General features: G+C 37.3%; 1 protein-coding gene across 1 annotated transcript in view; it reads right to left on the bottom strand.

The window, feature by feature from the left end:
* Positions 1-7,034: 7,034 nt before the first annotated feature.
* Positions 7,035-13,554, bottom strand: part of LOC127440295 (sialoadhesin-like) — a 39,609-nt gene continuing 33,089 nt past the window's right edge. The window contains exons 4-8 of the mRNA XM_051696794.1: positions 13,244-13,513; positions 8,336-8,599; positions 7,948-8,196; positions 7,752-7,859; positions 7,035-7,629 (exon numbers count right to left, since the gene is read on the bottom strand). Coding sequence (XP_051552754.1) covers positions 7,571-7,629; positions 7,752-7,859; positions 7,948-8,196; positions 8,336-8,599; positions 13,244-13,513 — 950 coding nt within the window. The 3' untranslated portion in view covers positions 7,035-7,570. The remainder of the gene's footprint in view (positions 7,630-7,751; positions 7,860-7,947; positions 8,197-8,335; positions 8,600-13,243; positions 13,514-13,554) is intronic.

Genomic DNA, 13,554 nt, shown 5'->3' with positions numbered 1-13,554 from the left:
CATTACATTCAGTACACACTTAAGTATGTTCTTTGAAATGATATTTTCATAATAAGTACACTTTTCAGAAGTACACTTAAATGTACTTTTGTTCACTCACATTGAGAATGTTTCAGTAAAGAAACAGAATGTTAATGAAAACATTGAGACTTAAAATGAAGTGTCTAACTTTATTTAACATATTTAAAAAGCAAAATCCAAAAGGTATATGTTATAAATCAAATACAGAGTGATATGTAGTAAGAGAGAAATTTAAGGACAAATACATACAGAATATATGACGAATGTGATTAACAGAATGAAATACATCATTATTTTCTGTAAAGCTGCTTTGAAACAATGAATGTTGTGAAAAGTGCTATACAAATAAAAATAAAATAATGCAGAAAATTAACTGTAGGTTATTAGATTATACTGGATACAGGTGAAACCTAAAAATCTGAGTTTTAAACAGAAAGCAAGTTAAGAAAACAATGAAATGCTCAATTAATACAGAATGTGCTTTTTTATCACTTATGCATCAAACACATTAGTAGACACTGATTACAGATCTATAAGGATGACTGCCCACACTAATATACTAAGTACCCTTTTTTCTTGAAATCTTTTTTCAAAAGCCCCTCTTTTATAAATATATTGCTGGAATTAACTATTGAGTGTTCATTTATGTATAATTTATTATTTTATTTATTTTTTCTATCCACTCTGCATGGCCACCATGTGAAAGATTTGTCAGCAGTATTTAACTGAAGCACTTGGTTAACCTTAGAGTTAAACAGACCTGATATATTTTCCCAAATTTGCAGGTGGCAGTGGGACTTCAGTTGGTGGGTTAGGCTCCTTAACAATCTTTAAATCACAGCAGAACAACACTGGTTATTGACCAAGACCCAGTTTGTACTGCCAGATATATAAACATTCATTTGGCTTCAGCTCAAATGTTAGTTGCTCTTCAACTTCAGCCGCTACACTCCAGCTTTCGTTTTCAGTGCTGACAAATGAACCTCCATATTCTTCAGAAAGGGAGAACTGCAACTTCAGAATTAACCCTAAGAGGTCCCCAGATTCAGTCGAGCCTGACATGGCTATCTTCCAGTTAAGCGTGATCTGGGACATCATCTTCTTACTGTATCCAACATTTTTATTAATTTTCTTTTGCCATGTCACTGGTGTATTGCTGTCATTAGTTATAGTTTTAATGTTCTCCCAAAAGCCAAATGCTGGGCCTTTAGTGACTGACAGCCCACCAGGCAAGAAGTTAAGAACATCAGGGTGAACAGAATAGACTTCAACACACTTGTCTTCGGTTAAGTTGATACCTTTGTAATATTCAACTCCCCACTCTGAGACTGGCTTGAGGAAGTAGAAGTTGTTTGGCAGGCCCCAGTAATAGAGACCATTTCTGCAGTTGGGATGAAGGTTGTATTCTTCAGCATCGGAGTCTTGATTCATGTTTGTTGTGCTTCGGTAAGTGCCCTTTCCTTGGAAGATGATGTAAAACTTGCCATTGGCTGAGAGGTAGCGGTCTCCACCCTGGCAGTTGGGATGAAGGCTGGAAACTACAGCACTGCTGTCTGTTGTCAGGTCGGTGACTCTGCGGTAGGATTTGCCTTTAATGATGTAAAAGTAGCCATCCTCATGACCAAAGTAATGGTCTCCATTTTGGCAGGAAATAGTGAGGTCTAAACATTCCTTGAAGTTCCTTGACTGCATATAGCAGCCGAGATCAGAGCGGATAATGTAGTAGTAGTTGTTCACTCCACAGATATCAATTCCTTGTTTTGCTCTTGGGATAATGCCTTTCATTGTGCCTTAACCTGCAACACAAGATAACACAGACATTCAATGTCCAGATCTAATGGATGATGTTCTTCTAGTCTGTCTATAGATTGTAATGATTAGGGTTAAGTACTTTTCTAAAGGCTACAACAGTCAGACACCTGTGGGACATGAGCCTGCAGCATGTGGGGTTTAAATCCAGGTGCTTACCACTAGAGCCTGACCGATATGGGATCTTTGAGACGATACCAATTTTAGAGGGGGAAATTCACCGATTACCGATATGGTGGCCGATATAGTTCATTTTTGAGCTGGAATGAAAACAGACCATTTCTGTGGATTGTTCACCGATATGACTATGCAAATGTACTCAGAAGGCTGCTTTCTTAAACATTTATCAAAGAATATTTGACTATTATTATACATTGTCAACAAATTCTAGAAAATGAACACTGAGAAAATAAATAAATAAAAATATAATAAATAGCCTAAAAAACATCAGTACTGTATATTCAGTATCAGTCAGTTGCTGACCATTTAAATAAAGAATACATTCAAATAAAATAAATAGCTAAATAAACATCAGTACTGTTTAGTATCAGTCAAATGATGACTATTTTAATACTGCCAGTAAATTAGGGGCAGTTTCAGGGAAACTTTCAACGGTGGAAAACCAGATTTTAAAATATTACATTTTATAAATGCAACGACTGGAATTGTTCGGTTGAAGGGGGTACCAAACTGTGAACCCTGAACAAAACAGTTTGGAGAATACATGTTTACACATTAGCTTCCACTCAGCTGACAAGCAATGAATGTAGCTACGTGGTTAGCTAGTTAGCTAGAAGCTCATTGTCACAGAGAGTAAAAGATGGACCAGCATTGCGTCTCACCAACTAGGTAACAAAGTAGTGTGAAAGCAACACTCTACAGACACAATCAACCACCGCACCGTTGTCTGCTGAGCTGCAAAAAGATGCTCTGCTTACATTTCAATCTGTTACATTACTTACGGCACTGACAAACTATAGCTGGCTAACAGCAAATAGACATGAGTGACATGGTTGATGTTATATTAGTTATATTGAAAAGGGAAAATGATGGGGTCATTGTTTATTAACTTTCAAGTATGTATTTCACAAACTAGTTAGCAACTTACCGAGAAGACGCTGCTCAACTCTGCACCGCTTAACTCCGCCCTGTCTGCAGAGCCACTGTCAGTACAGCTCTGTAAACAATGGAGTCGGAGCGCACGCTGCTGGACAAACAACGTTATAACAATTCTAAAGCATTGTTTTCTGCATTATATGTTCTGAAAAAGTTTTCATATCTGCACATATCAGTAAACATATATGCCGATACATCGGTGAAAGGCTTATATCGGCCGACCGATATATCGGTCGGGCACTTACCACTACGCTATCTGAATCTGTTGTGCACTATAGATGGTTTTTTAAGACAATTTCCAAGAACAGTACTGCAGTTAATGCTTCTGACTGTTTGATTTCACTGGGAACTAAATGAACTTCATGTAATCGTTTTGTCCACAAAAACATCCGGCAAAGTTAAAAATCACACTATAAAACTGAATTACAAAAGTGTAAAAGAATGATGAACTTTAGAAATGATAAAGCAGACAACTCCCACAGAAGGACAAAACTGTTTCCTCTGTGATTAATAATAATAACAACAAGATATAGAAGTGCCTGAACAACAAAGAGGTAGAATAGACTCGACTCAACTGTGAGAGCATAAGTCAAAACCTTAAAAGTACTTACCGTCCAAGTATGAGGACAACACAAGTCAGTTAAGCAAAACAAAACCTAATTCAACAGCTATGCTATTTTATATTTTTTTAGCAATATTGGAGATGCTGTATGCATTCCCTTGTTAGAGTATCAGGTGTCCTTCATCTCTCTTCAGCGGATTTTATACTCATTCACTTCCTGTTCGGTACATGTGGCAAAAAGTCTCAAATGACTCATGACCTTGCTTATTTTCCCAATGTCATGTCATTATTCTGTAGACTCAAGGGTCCTCCTCTACTGCATCCTTTGCATTTTTTATTTTGTTTTCTCCCGTTTTCTCACTATATCAGATTATTCCATTACTCATACAACAACAATATCCTCTCTCTTAATCTCTAACACAGGTTACATTAAGTTCAAGCATACATCCACATGTTTTAATACTGGCTCACATGTTTCACACCTAAACCACACCTCATCTATATGTCTATCAAGCATAAGGTCAAGAAGTCAAGCATCCTGCTCTAAAACACACAAGTCATCAAGTCGTATACATGCTCAGAAGCTTGACACGTTATCAAAGTTTAGCTGTAAATGTACACAGTATAATGACATAAAAGCATTCTCCAAAACACTATATACAGTATATAGTTTTCATTAGCCTCATCTTAATATTCAGTATCTTCTTGTCACTTAAATATTAGCAATGCAACCGCTCTACCAGACATTATTTGCATTTAGTGTCCATTTCTATTGTATTTTGTTAATTAAGATTTAGCATATTTAGTACTGGATGTTTTCCCACTATACAGCAATACAAAATAATCTTGGATGAAACGTTTTAACATCCGTCCTTTCATAATTTCTATCCAGTTTCCTGTCTACACCTTATTTACAAAGCTGCAAATGAGCACTGCAACAAAAACACAGGTCTTCATATGAAGATAGTATACAGTATAGTTGCTTCATAGTTTATGAGCAGAGGCTGAGGAAAAACAAATTACACCAGTTTATGTTCTATTTACAAAAGCAACTGATCCAATTTAATGTGGAAAGCTGAAAATAAAAAAAATAAAAATAAATAAACACATCTGTCTTCTGCTTCCAATATGTATTATATTCTGAGTTAGGGATGTATGAGATAATTTTATTGCATTTTGTCAGATATTCTGCTTATTAACAGTATCTGAAATGTTGTGTCAAGCCCAGAGACTGTTAAACAGTATTAAATACATTATTTAATTTGATTAAATGTATTTTATCCATAGAAATTCAGGTAAAATGTTAATGAGAAACAGTACAGATAAAGGTTCCAGTAATAAACATTTAACAAGTAATTGGATGAAAATAGATTTATGCTCAATCTTATTATGTGAGAGCCAAATGTATAATTGGATTCAGCTGGAAATGAGTCGTCCCTCATGTGGATAAATTGTGAATTGTTGTGGTTTAGCAGATAATCACGTGATCTGTATACATGACTGCCATTAAACAACATGAATAGATGAATGTGCACCTGAATACTTTCAAATATGGTCTATAAAATATACATAGTTCTGAATCATTTAATAATACTATTCCCTCTGCTCAAAGACTTTTTACCAAGTTAGTCAGCAAAGACACAGTGATCAAATGATTTTATAGGAGTCAAATTCAAGTCAATGAAAATATAAAGGAATTTAATAGATTAACTTTAAAATAACAAAACACCAAAAAAAAAATAAATAAATAAATAAAAATATTCATCTGAATACAAATGTAACAATTTGTCTGTTGCTCTTAAAAACTGAGAATTTAGTTTAACGCAAGTCTATCAACAGCTGCTCTACTCCATGCCAGTGTGATAAGTTTTAGGTTGAAAAATGAAACATGGCAAATATGATTTTATGATTTCTCTGAAGTAAATACAACTGGTCATATTTTAAAGTTTCAAAAATCAGCTTAAATATTAAAATGCAAACCTGTCACGTAGTATGGTAGTAGAGATGAGGCGATGGATCAATTTGCAGGCTTTAATGAAGATGAAGATATAAAACAACGTGGAGAACAATAAACCATATCTACAAACACCCAAGTGGTACACAGACGAGAACTGACAATGAATGAACAAAACTAGAGGGTATTTATGCACAAAAGGAACTAATGAGGGAATGGAAGACAGGTGAGGATGATGAGGAACAGATGGAAGTGATGAGGGTTGTGAATTCTGGGAGATGTAGTCCAGGGGAAAACTTCAAAATAAGAGTCCTAGGAAAAACATGAGGGAGACAGACTGTGATATTACCCCCCCACCACCACCACCACCAAAAGGCAACTCCTGGCGCCTAAAGGTAGAGGAGTGCAGGAGGTCTGGGGGGGGGCGGCCTCGGGGCTGGGATTGGATCGGGAGGCCTGGGAGGCGGCCTCAGGGATGGGAACAAGGGGCGGAGCCATGAGAGGCGGAGCCGTGAGAGGTGGAGCCATGAGAGGCTCGAGGGGCAGAACTGGGGATCTTAGTGCCCGGGGAGTAGCCGAAGGCTCGAAGGACAATGGTGGAGCCGGAGGCTCGGAGGACTGAGGCGGAGCTGAGGGATCAGAGGACTGAGGCGGAGCCGGAGGGAAGGAGGTCCCTGGTGGAGCCGGAGGCATGTGACCAATGGACTAAGGCGGAGCTAGAGAGACGAGGGACCCCGGTGACGCCGATAGGCTGATGGCCCACGGTGGAGACGAAGGGACGTAGAGCCAAGGTGTTGATGAGGGATCGGAGGGCCAAGGCAGAGTCCAGGGCTCAGAGGCCAAGGCGGAGTCAGAGGGTTGATAGATCTCCTTTTTAAATTAGCATAGGAGGGAATAAAAACTTCAGCCCATCAAATGAATCTCATTGTTTTGTGAGTTATTAACATCCCGTTTTCTCAACCAACACAAAAGCTCTTCTAAGAGCTACACACATTATCTTTAAATGAGCTTGTATCTAAACTGTTGATTCTCTGGCAATGACTTTTGCATTTATAAATGTGGAGAAGAAATGAGTGTCAGTGGAGCTCCGTATCAGTTCACTGTTTCTCCACTCAATGATCATATACAGTATTTATCATTTCAATGTTCAGTGTATCCACCTGCTTTACAAACTGAACTGTTATTGAACTCCACTGACACTCTCATTCTCAATGACACAAATTAAATACAAAACTATTTCATTGCAACTTTTCTAGAAATCTTTTATTTTGTTCATCTGGGACTTTAAATATAAGCGGTCCAGAATCTTATTTTTATCTGATGTCTGTCTGAATCTCAAGACAAGTTATTCTGAACTTGGGAAAAACATATTTAATAACTTTCCATAAGTGTAACTATTGTATTATATAATGTGTTTCCTCAAGGTTTTTCTCTCTATTTAAACATATAGAGTTTATTTCTTGTCACAATCGCTGCTGGTTATTTTATCTGTGGACTTTTAAGGCACAATTTTCAGTAAAGCTGCATTGAATCAAAATGTATTGTGATATGTGCTATACAAATAAACCTGAGTTGACTTTCAAACAGGAGAAATCATGTATCTTTAATTTCATCATAACTCTTCCATCCATATTTTATACAAGCAAATCAGACAAAAACATGATATAAAACTGCACACTGTATTATTCAACTATATATATAAAAGTGTGTAACACTAACTCATGTTATCAAATTCTGTTAAAATGTACATGTCTGCAGTTGTTCTAAAGAAATCATCTTTTTCTCCATTACAAAATAAATGTATTAAATGACATAAGTGAGATTTACATTTGGCTGAAGAAACAATGTCAAGAGTTTAAGATACTGAGAGCATGAATCAGCTCATCACAACATGAAGATGATGATATTTGTTTCTAAATGTTTTTATTATTTGTACATTTATCAGCTCTTTTAAATGTCCATTTCAAATATATTACGATATAAAACAAATCCACAAAATAAAATAACTTCAATATAATTTGAATTATAAAAAAATCAATGATAAAATAAACATGGTGAAATAATTAACAGAAATGTAAGAAAAGTCTTCTGAACATTTTTAAAGAGATTCAGATTGAAGTTTCTTCCTCTGTTACTGCATACTGACTTTGATCTTCAACAGATGAAACTATAAAATACAAAAACAATATTATAAACATGTCATTGAACTAGACGTTCATATTGTTTCCTCTGCTGTTATTGTCTTTGTGAACAAACATTTCATCTGTTGATTATATTGATCTCTTTTACCTCTCGCTCTGTAGCATTTAAAAACCAGCACGACTGTCACGATCAGATATGGACAAACTGCCAGAAGAGAACTGAGAGTGTGTAAGACAGAAATCTGATCTGATGAATGTGAAAAAGAGACACACAAGCACATGATGATTGAGTATATCTGAACAAGTGCACATGAATGAATAGAAAAGAGAGAATAAACTCTCACCTGTGACTGAGATCCAGCTCTCGGGTGACTGTCCTCTCTCTCCGTGTTTACAGGAGTAGAAACCCTCGTGTGACTTTGAGACAGTAGGGATGCTCATCTCTCCTGTCGTCTGATTCTGGAGGAGTGATCCATCTTTATAGAAATCAGCTGTGAGGTTTGAGGAGTTTGTAGATCGATGTAAACAGTGTAGAGTCAGAGTATCTCCCTCAATCACAGGATGAACAGAACTCTCCAGAATCACATCACCATCTACACAACAGAGGAAATGGAGAAACAGCAGGAAGAAGTTTAAGCACGTCACTGAATTTTAAAATGCTTAAACTAACATATTCAGCTCTGTTTTCAGTATATGTATCATGACACTATATCTGGTGTTATATAGACTCACCATGTACTGTGATGTTAATTTGTTGACTGTTTTCTCCAGATTGAGACTGACACCAGTACACTCCAGTGTCAGATGTTTTAAGGGAGCTGATTTTACATGTAGATCCTGTAGATGAACAATCTTTCATTCTCTCACTGTCTGTGTTTCTTCTCACTGTCCATCCAGTAGAGTTATTGTGATCCTCACAGCTCAGAGAGAGAGAGTGAGATGAGAAGTGTTGACTTCTGCTGGGACTGATGATGAGGGAAACAGGAAGCCATTGACCTAAATAAATTCAAATGTTATTAAATAAGTGGAAATGGGAGACTGGTAAAAAGTTGTTTGCTCCTAAATGATCCTAATGGCCTATGATACCTTTTTCTCAATGCAATGCCTCACTAGCACTACATGAGACATGGTGTTGATTAGGGATGGGAATCGTAAAGAATTTCACGATTCCGGTTCCGATTCCTTAACTGTTCCGGTAACGATTCCAGTAATTATTTTAGTACCTTTAAAAAAAATATATATATATATTTTTTGTAAATGAAAAATGCAATTAATTTTGTATTTACTACCATCTGCTGTCTGTTACCAAATGATGAGATCATTTCAGGCTTCTACAGAGCAGATATTACAAATCAGAAATAAATTCAATAAAATTCTTGAAAAAGGTGTGTTTGCAGACTTTTTAGAGACATCAATACAATCCAATAATATATCCTAAAATCTAAACCATCAAGAAATGTGATGGCATATTTCATTAATTCATTTATTCTTTTATAAATTGCCACTTATTACAACAAAACTCGTATATCTTTAATTATACTTCATCATATGAACAATCCATCAGTAACTGCAGTGGTTCTCAACCTTTCTAACTCAAAGGCCCCCCACTGTCCAAGACAACATTTGAAGGCCCCCTCCTGCAAAACTGTACGTGTCTGATTAAAATAATTAATCATGGATACATTTTTTTTAGCATTAAGTAGAATTATTTTAAGTACTTTAAAATATTTCTTATTTTAAATTATTTTTAAGTCAACTTGAGGCCCCCTTGGAAGTGTGCTGAGGCCCCTTAGTGGATCCTGGCCCCCTGGTTGAGAACCTGCAACTGCACTGCTTGATTTAATAGAGACACAGGTCATCATTAAATAAACAGTAAGAGTTCCAGAGACAGTTTAGACTGCGTTATGTCGACTAATGTTGTACTTCAGGCTTGTACAGGTGCATCTCAATAAATTAGAATGTCGTGGAAAAGTTCATTTATTTCAGTAATTCAACTCAAATTGTGAAACTCGTGTATTAAATAAATTCAATGCACACAGACTGAAGTAGTTTAAGTCTTTGGTTCTTTTAATTGTGATGATGTTGGCTGTAATTTAACAAAAACCCACCAATTCACTATCTCAAAAAATTAGAATATGGTGACATGCCAATCAGCTAATCAACTCAAAACACCTGCAAAGGTTTCCTGAGCCTTCAAAATGGTCTCTCAGTTTGGTTCACTAGGCTACACAATCATGGGGAAGACTGCTGATCTGACAGTTGTCCAGAAGACAATCATTGACACCCTTCACAAGGAGGGTAAGCCACAAACATTCATTGCCAAAGAAGCTGGCTGTTCACAGAGTGCTGTATCCAAGCATGTTAACAGAAAGTTGAGTGGAAGGAAAAAGTGTGGAAGAAAAAGATGCACAACCGAGAGAACCGCAGCCTTATGATTGTCAAGCAAAATCGATTCAAGAATTTGGGTGAACTTCACAAGGAATGGACTGAGGCTGGGGTCAAGGCATCAAGAGCCACCACACACAGACATGTCAAGGAATTTGGCTACAGTTGTCGTATTCCTCTTGTTAAGCCACTCCTGAACCACAGACAACGTCAGAGGTGTCTTACCTGGGCTAAGGAGAAGAAGAACTGGACTGTTGCCCAGTGGTCCAAAGTCCTCTTTTCAGATGAGAGCAAGTTTTGTATTTCATTTGGAAACCAAGGTCCTGGAGTCTGGAGGAAGGGTGGAGAAGCTCATAGCCCAAGTTGCTTGAAGTCCAGTGTTAAGTTTCCACAGTCTGTGATGATTTGGGGTGCAATGTCATCTGCTGGTGTTGGTCCATTGTGTTTTTTGAAAAGCAAAGTCACTTTACCCGTTTACCAAGAAATTTTGGAGCACTTCATGCTTCCTTTTGCTGACCAGCTTTTTAAAGATGCTGATTTCATTTTCCAGCAGGATTTGGCACCTGGCCACACTGCCAAAAGCACCAAAAGTTGGTTAAATGACCATGGTGTTGGTGTGCTTGACTGGCCAGCAAACTCACCAGACCTGAACCCCATAGAGAATCTATGGGTATTGTCAAGAGGAAAATGAGAAACAAGAGACCAAAAAATGCAGATGAGCTGAAGGCCACTGTCAAAGAAACCTGGGCTTCCATACCACCTCAGCAGTGCCACAAACTGATCACCTCCATGCCACGCTGAATTGAGGCAGTAATTAAAGCAAAAGGAGCCCCTACCAAGTATAGAGTACATATACAGTAAATGAACATACTTTCCAGAAGGCCAACAATTCACTAAAAATGTTTTTTTTATTGGTCTTATGATGTATTCTAATTTTTTGAGATAGTGAATTGGTGGGTTTTTGTTAAATGTGAGCCAAAATCATCACAATTAAAAGAATCAAAGACTTAAACTACTTCAGTCTGTGTGCACTGAATTTATTTAATACACGAGTTTCACAATTTGAGTTGAATTACTGAAATAAATGAACTTTTCCACGACATTCTAATTTATTGAGATGCACCTGTATGTCTTCAACATTTATTTAATTTCAAGCTTGACATTCATAACTTGCACATCAGTATAAGATTACTTGTATTTTGGACTATACTGGAAGCGATGTTTGTTTTGCGCTGTAGATTCAAAAGAGCTGGCTCAAGAATCGTTCGATCAGGAATCAAATACACTGGTAGAGCTGTGTGTTTTACACTGCAGAGTCAGTAGAGGGCAGTGTTGCTGCAGAAATTTGCTGCTGGAAACACTGTCAGAGTATTTCAGGACGGTGTTTGAGCTGCATTGGCAGAAAATTGCATGCAGGAGAACCATTAACAGAACCAAAAGTCATGAATATCATACAATTCTGTGATTTATTTATTTATTTTGGGGGGGGGTTCCCCTTTTTCTCCCAATTTGGAATGCCCAATTCCCAATACATTCTAAGTCCTTGTGGTCGCGTAGTGATTCGCCTCAGTCCGGGTGGCGGAGGACGAATCCCAGTTGCCTCCGCGTCTGAGACAGTCAACCCACGCATCTTATCACGTGGCTCGTTGAGCGCGTTGCCACGGATACATAGCGCATGTGGAGGCTTCACGCCATCCACCGCGGCAACCACGCTCAATTCACCATGCGCCCCACCGAGAACAAACCACATTATAGTGACCACAAGGAGGTTACCCCATGTGACTCTACCCTCCCTAGCAACCGGGCCAGTTTGGTTGCTTAGGAGACCTGGCTGGAGTCACTCAGCAATTCTGTTATTTTTTTAAAGAATGGAACCAGTTCTGAACAAAAAACCGGTTCTCGGTTCCCAACTTTAGCATTGATACCAATAATGTTTCCAGAATACATTCAAAATTAATACAAGTCAAACATAACTATTGCTTTGGACTCCCGAACCAAACTTCTTTTTTATAATGACTGAATTAATGCCTGGATAATATAACACAAGGTAAAGTGCTATAAATACATGTCGAATAATGTGTGGTTCTGCAATTCGTTTGTCTACAGTAATATGTTGCATGTAAAGAGTCTTTTTATGGGATTTTTAACATTTAAATTGCATGTTATGACTCCGGCTCTCAATATCTCCCAGACATGATTACAAATGATTGCGATGTACAGGTAAGCTCCAACCATGAGATTCATGCTATATTGAGGCATCTGCTGCAGATGATAACAACACAAGAGACCGTATGTCAGTATGTGCAAAATGCAATGGAGTAAAACCAGCAGCTCAGCCATCATGGTGTTTGAGACCATTGAACATGAGAGTAAATTGCACTGAAGATATTCTTGTTTTTTAAAGTTCTGTACACACCATCTTCTGTAATCTGTAATACAGATGATTTCTAGTTTGTTCACAGGGTCATTGCTTACTCAAGTGATTTATTATTATTATTATTATTATTATTATTATTTATGTTTCTATGCACCACTACACTCTTAATACAGTATTTTCTCCTGTACAGAGCTGAATGAGAACACTCACTTGATACAAATAATACAGGCTGAGCTGACTTTAAAGGGTTTCTTCACCCAAAAATGAAAATTCTCTCATCATTTACTCAAACTCATGCCATCCCAGATGAGTATGACTTTCTTTCTTCTGCAGAACACTAATTAAGATTTTTAGAAAGATATCTCAGCTCTGTAGGTCCATACAATACAAGTGAATGCTGACCAAAAATATGAATGTGCAAAAATCACAAAGTCAGCGCAAAAGTAATCCATCAGACTCCAGTGGTTAAATCAATGCCTTCAGAAGTGATACGATAGGTGTGGGTAAGAAACAGATAAAAAAAGTCATTTTTGCCTATAAATGTCCACTTTCACTTGCACATTCTTCTTCTTTTGTTTTATGGCCATTAGCATTCTTCATGCATATCACAGTCTACTGGTCAAAGGTGGAGATTAAAAAAAAAAAAAGAAAAAAAAAAAAAAAAGACTTAAATATTGATCTGTTTCTTACACACACTTATCATATTACTTCTTAATCGTGGATTTACCCACTGGAGTCATGAATTATTTTTATGCTGACTTTTGCAGATTGAAAGGTCTGATCACCATTCACTTATATTGTATGGACCTACAGAGCTGAGATATTCTTCTAAACATCTTAATTTGTGTTCTGCAAAAGAAAGAGAAAGCGAAACTTACCTGATACAGTCAGTAAAAGAGCATCACTGATGTCTGATCTCTGTGAGTCTTGTTTCCTCTCTCCTCTACAGCTGTATTTACCACTGTGAGATTTGTCAGATGTGATTCTGTACACTCTCTCAGTGCTGACTGGATTGTCTAAACCATCTTTAAACCAGCTGTATCTCCACTCAGTGTGTGTTTCTCTCTGTATGTCACATGTGAGAGTGACTGTCTCTCCTCTGAACACATGATGATCTGGTGTTATCTTCACTACAGGTTTGGGCCTCTCTGTTTAAAAGCACATACAAATAAACATTGATGGTTGGAGT

The sequence above is a fragment of the Myxocyprinus asiaticus genome, chromosome 1, assembly GCF_019703515.2.
Source record: "Myxocyprinus asiaticus isolate MX2 ecotype Aquarium Trade chromosome 1, UBuf_Myxa_2, whole genome shotgun sequence".
In the NCBI taxonomy this organism is placed as follows: Eukaryota; Metazoa; Chordata; class Actinopteri; order Cypriniformes; family Catostomidae; genus Myxocyprinus; species Myxocyprinus asiaticus.
The sequence above is the reverse complement of the archived record's forward strand: the minus strand, read 5'-3'. Positions and strand labels throughout refer to the sequence as shown.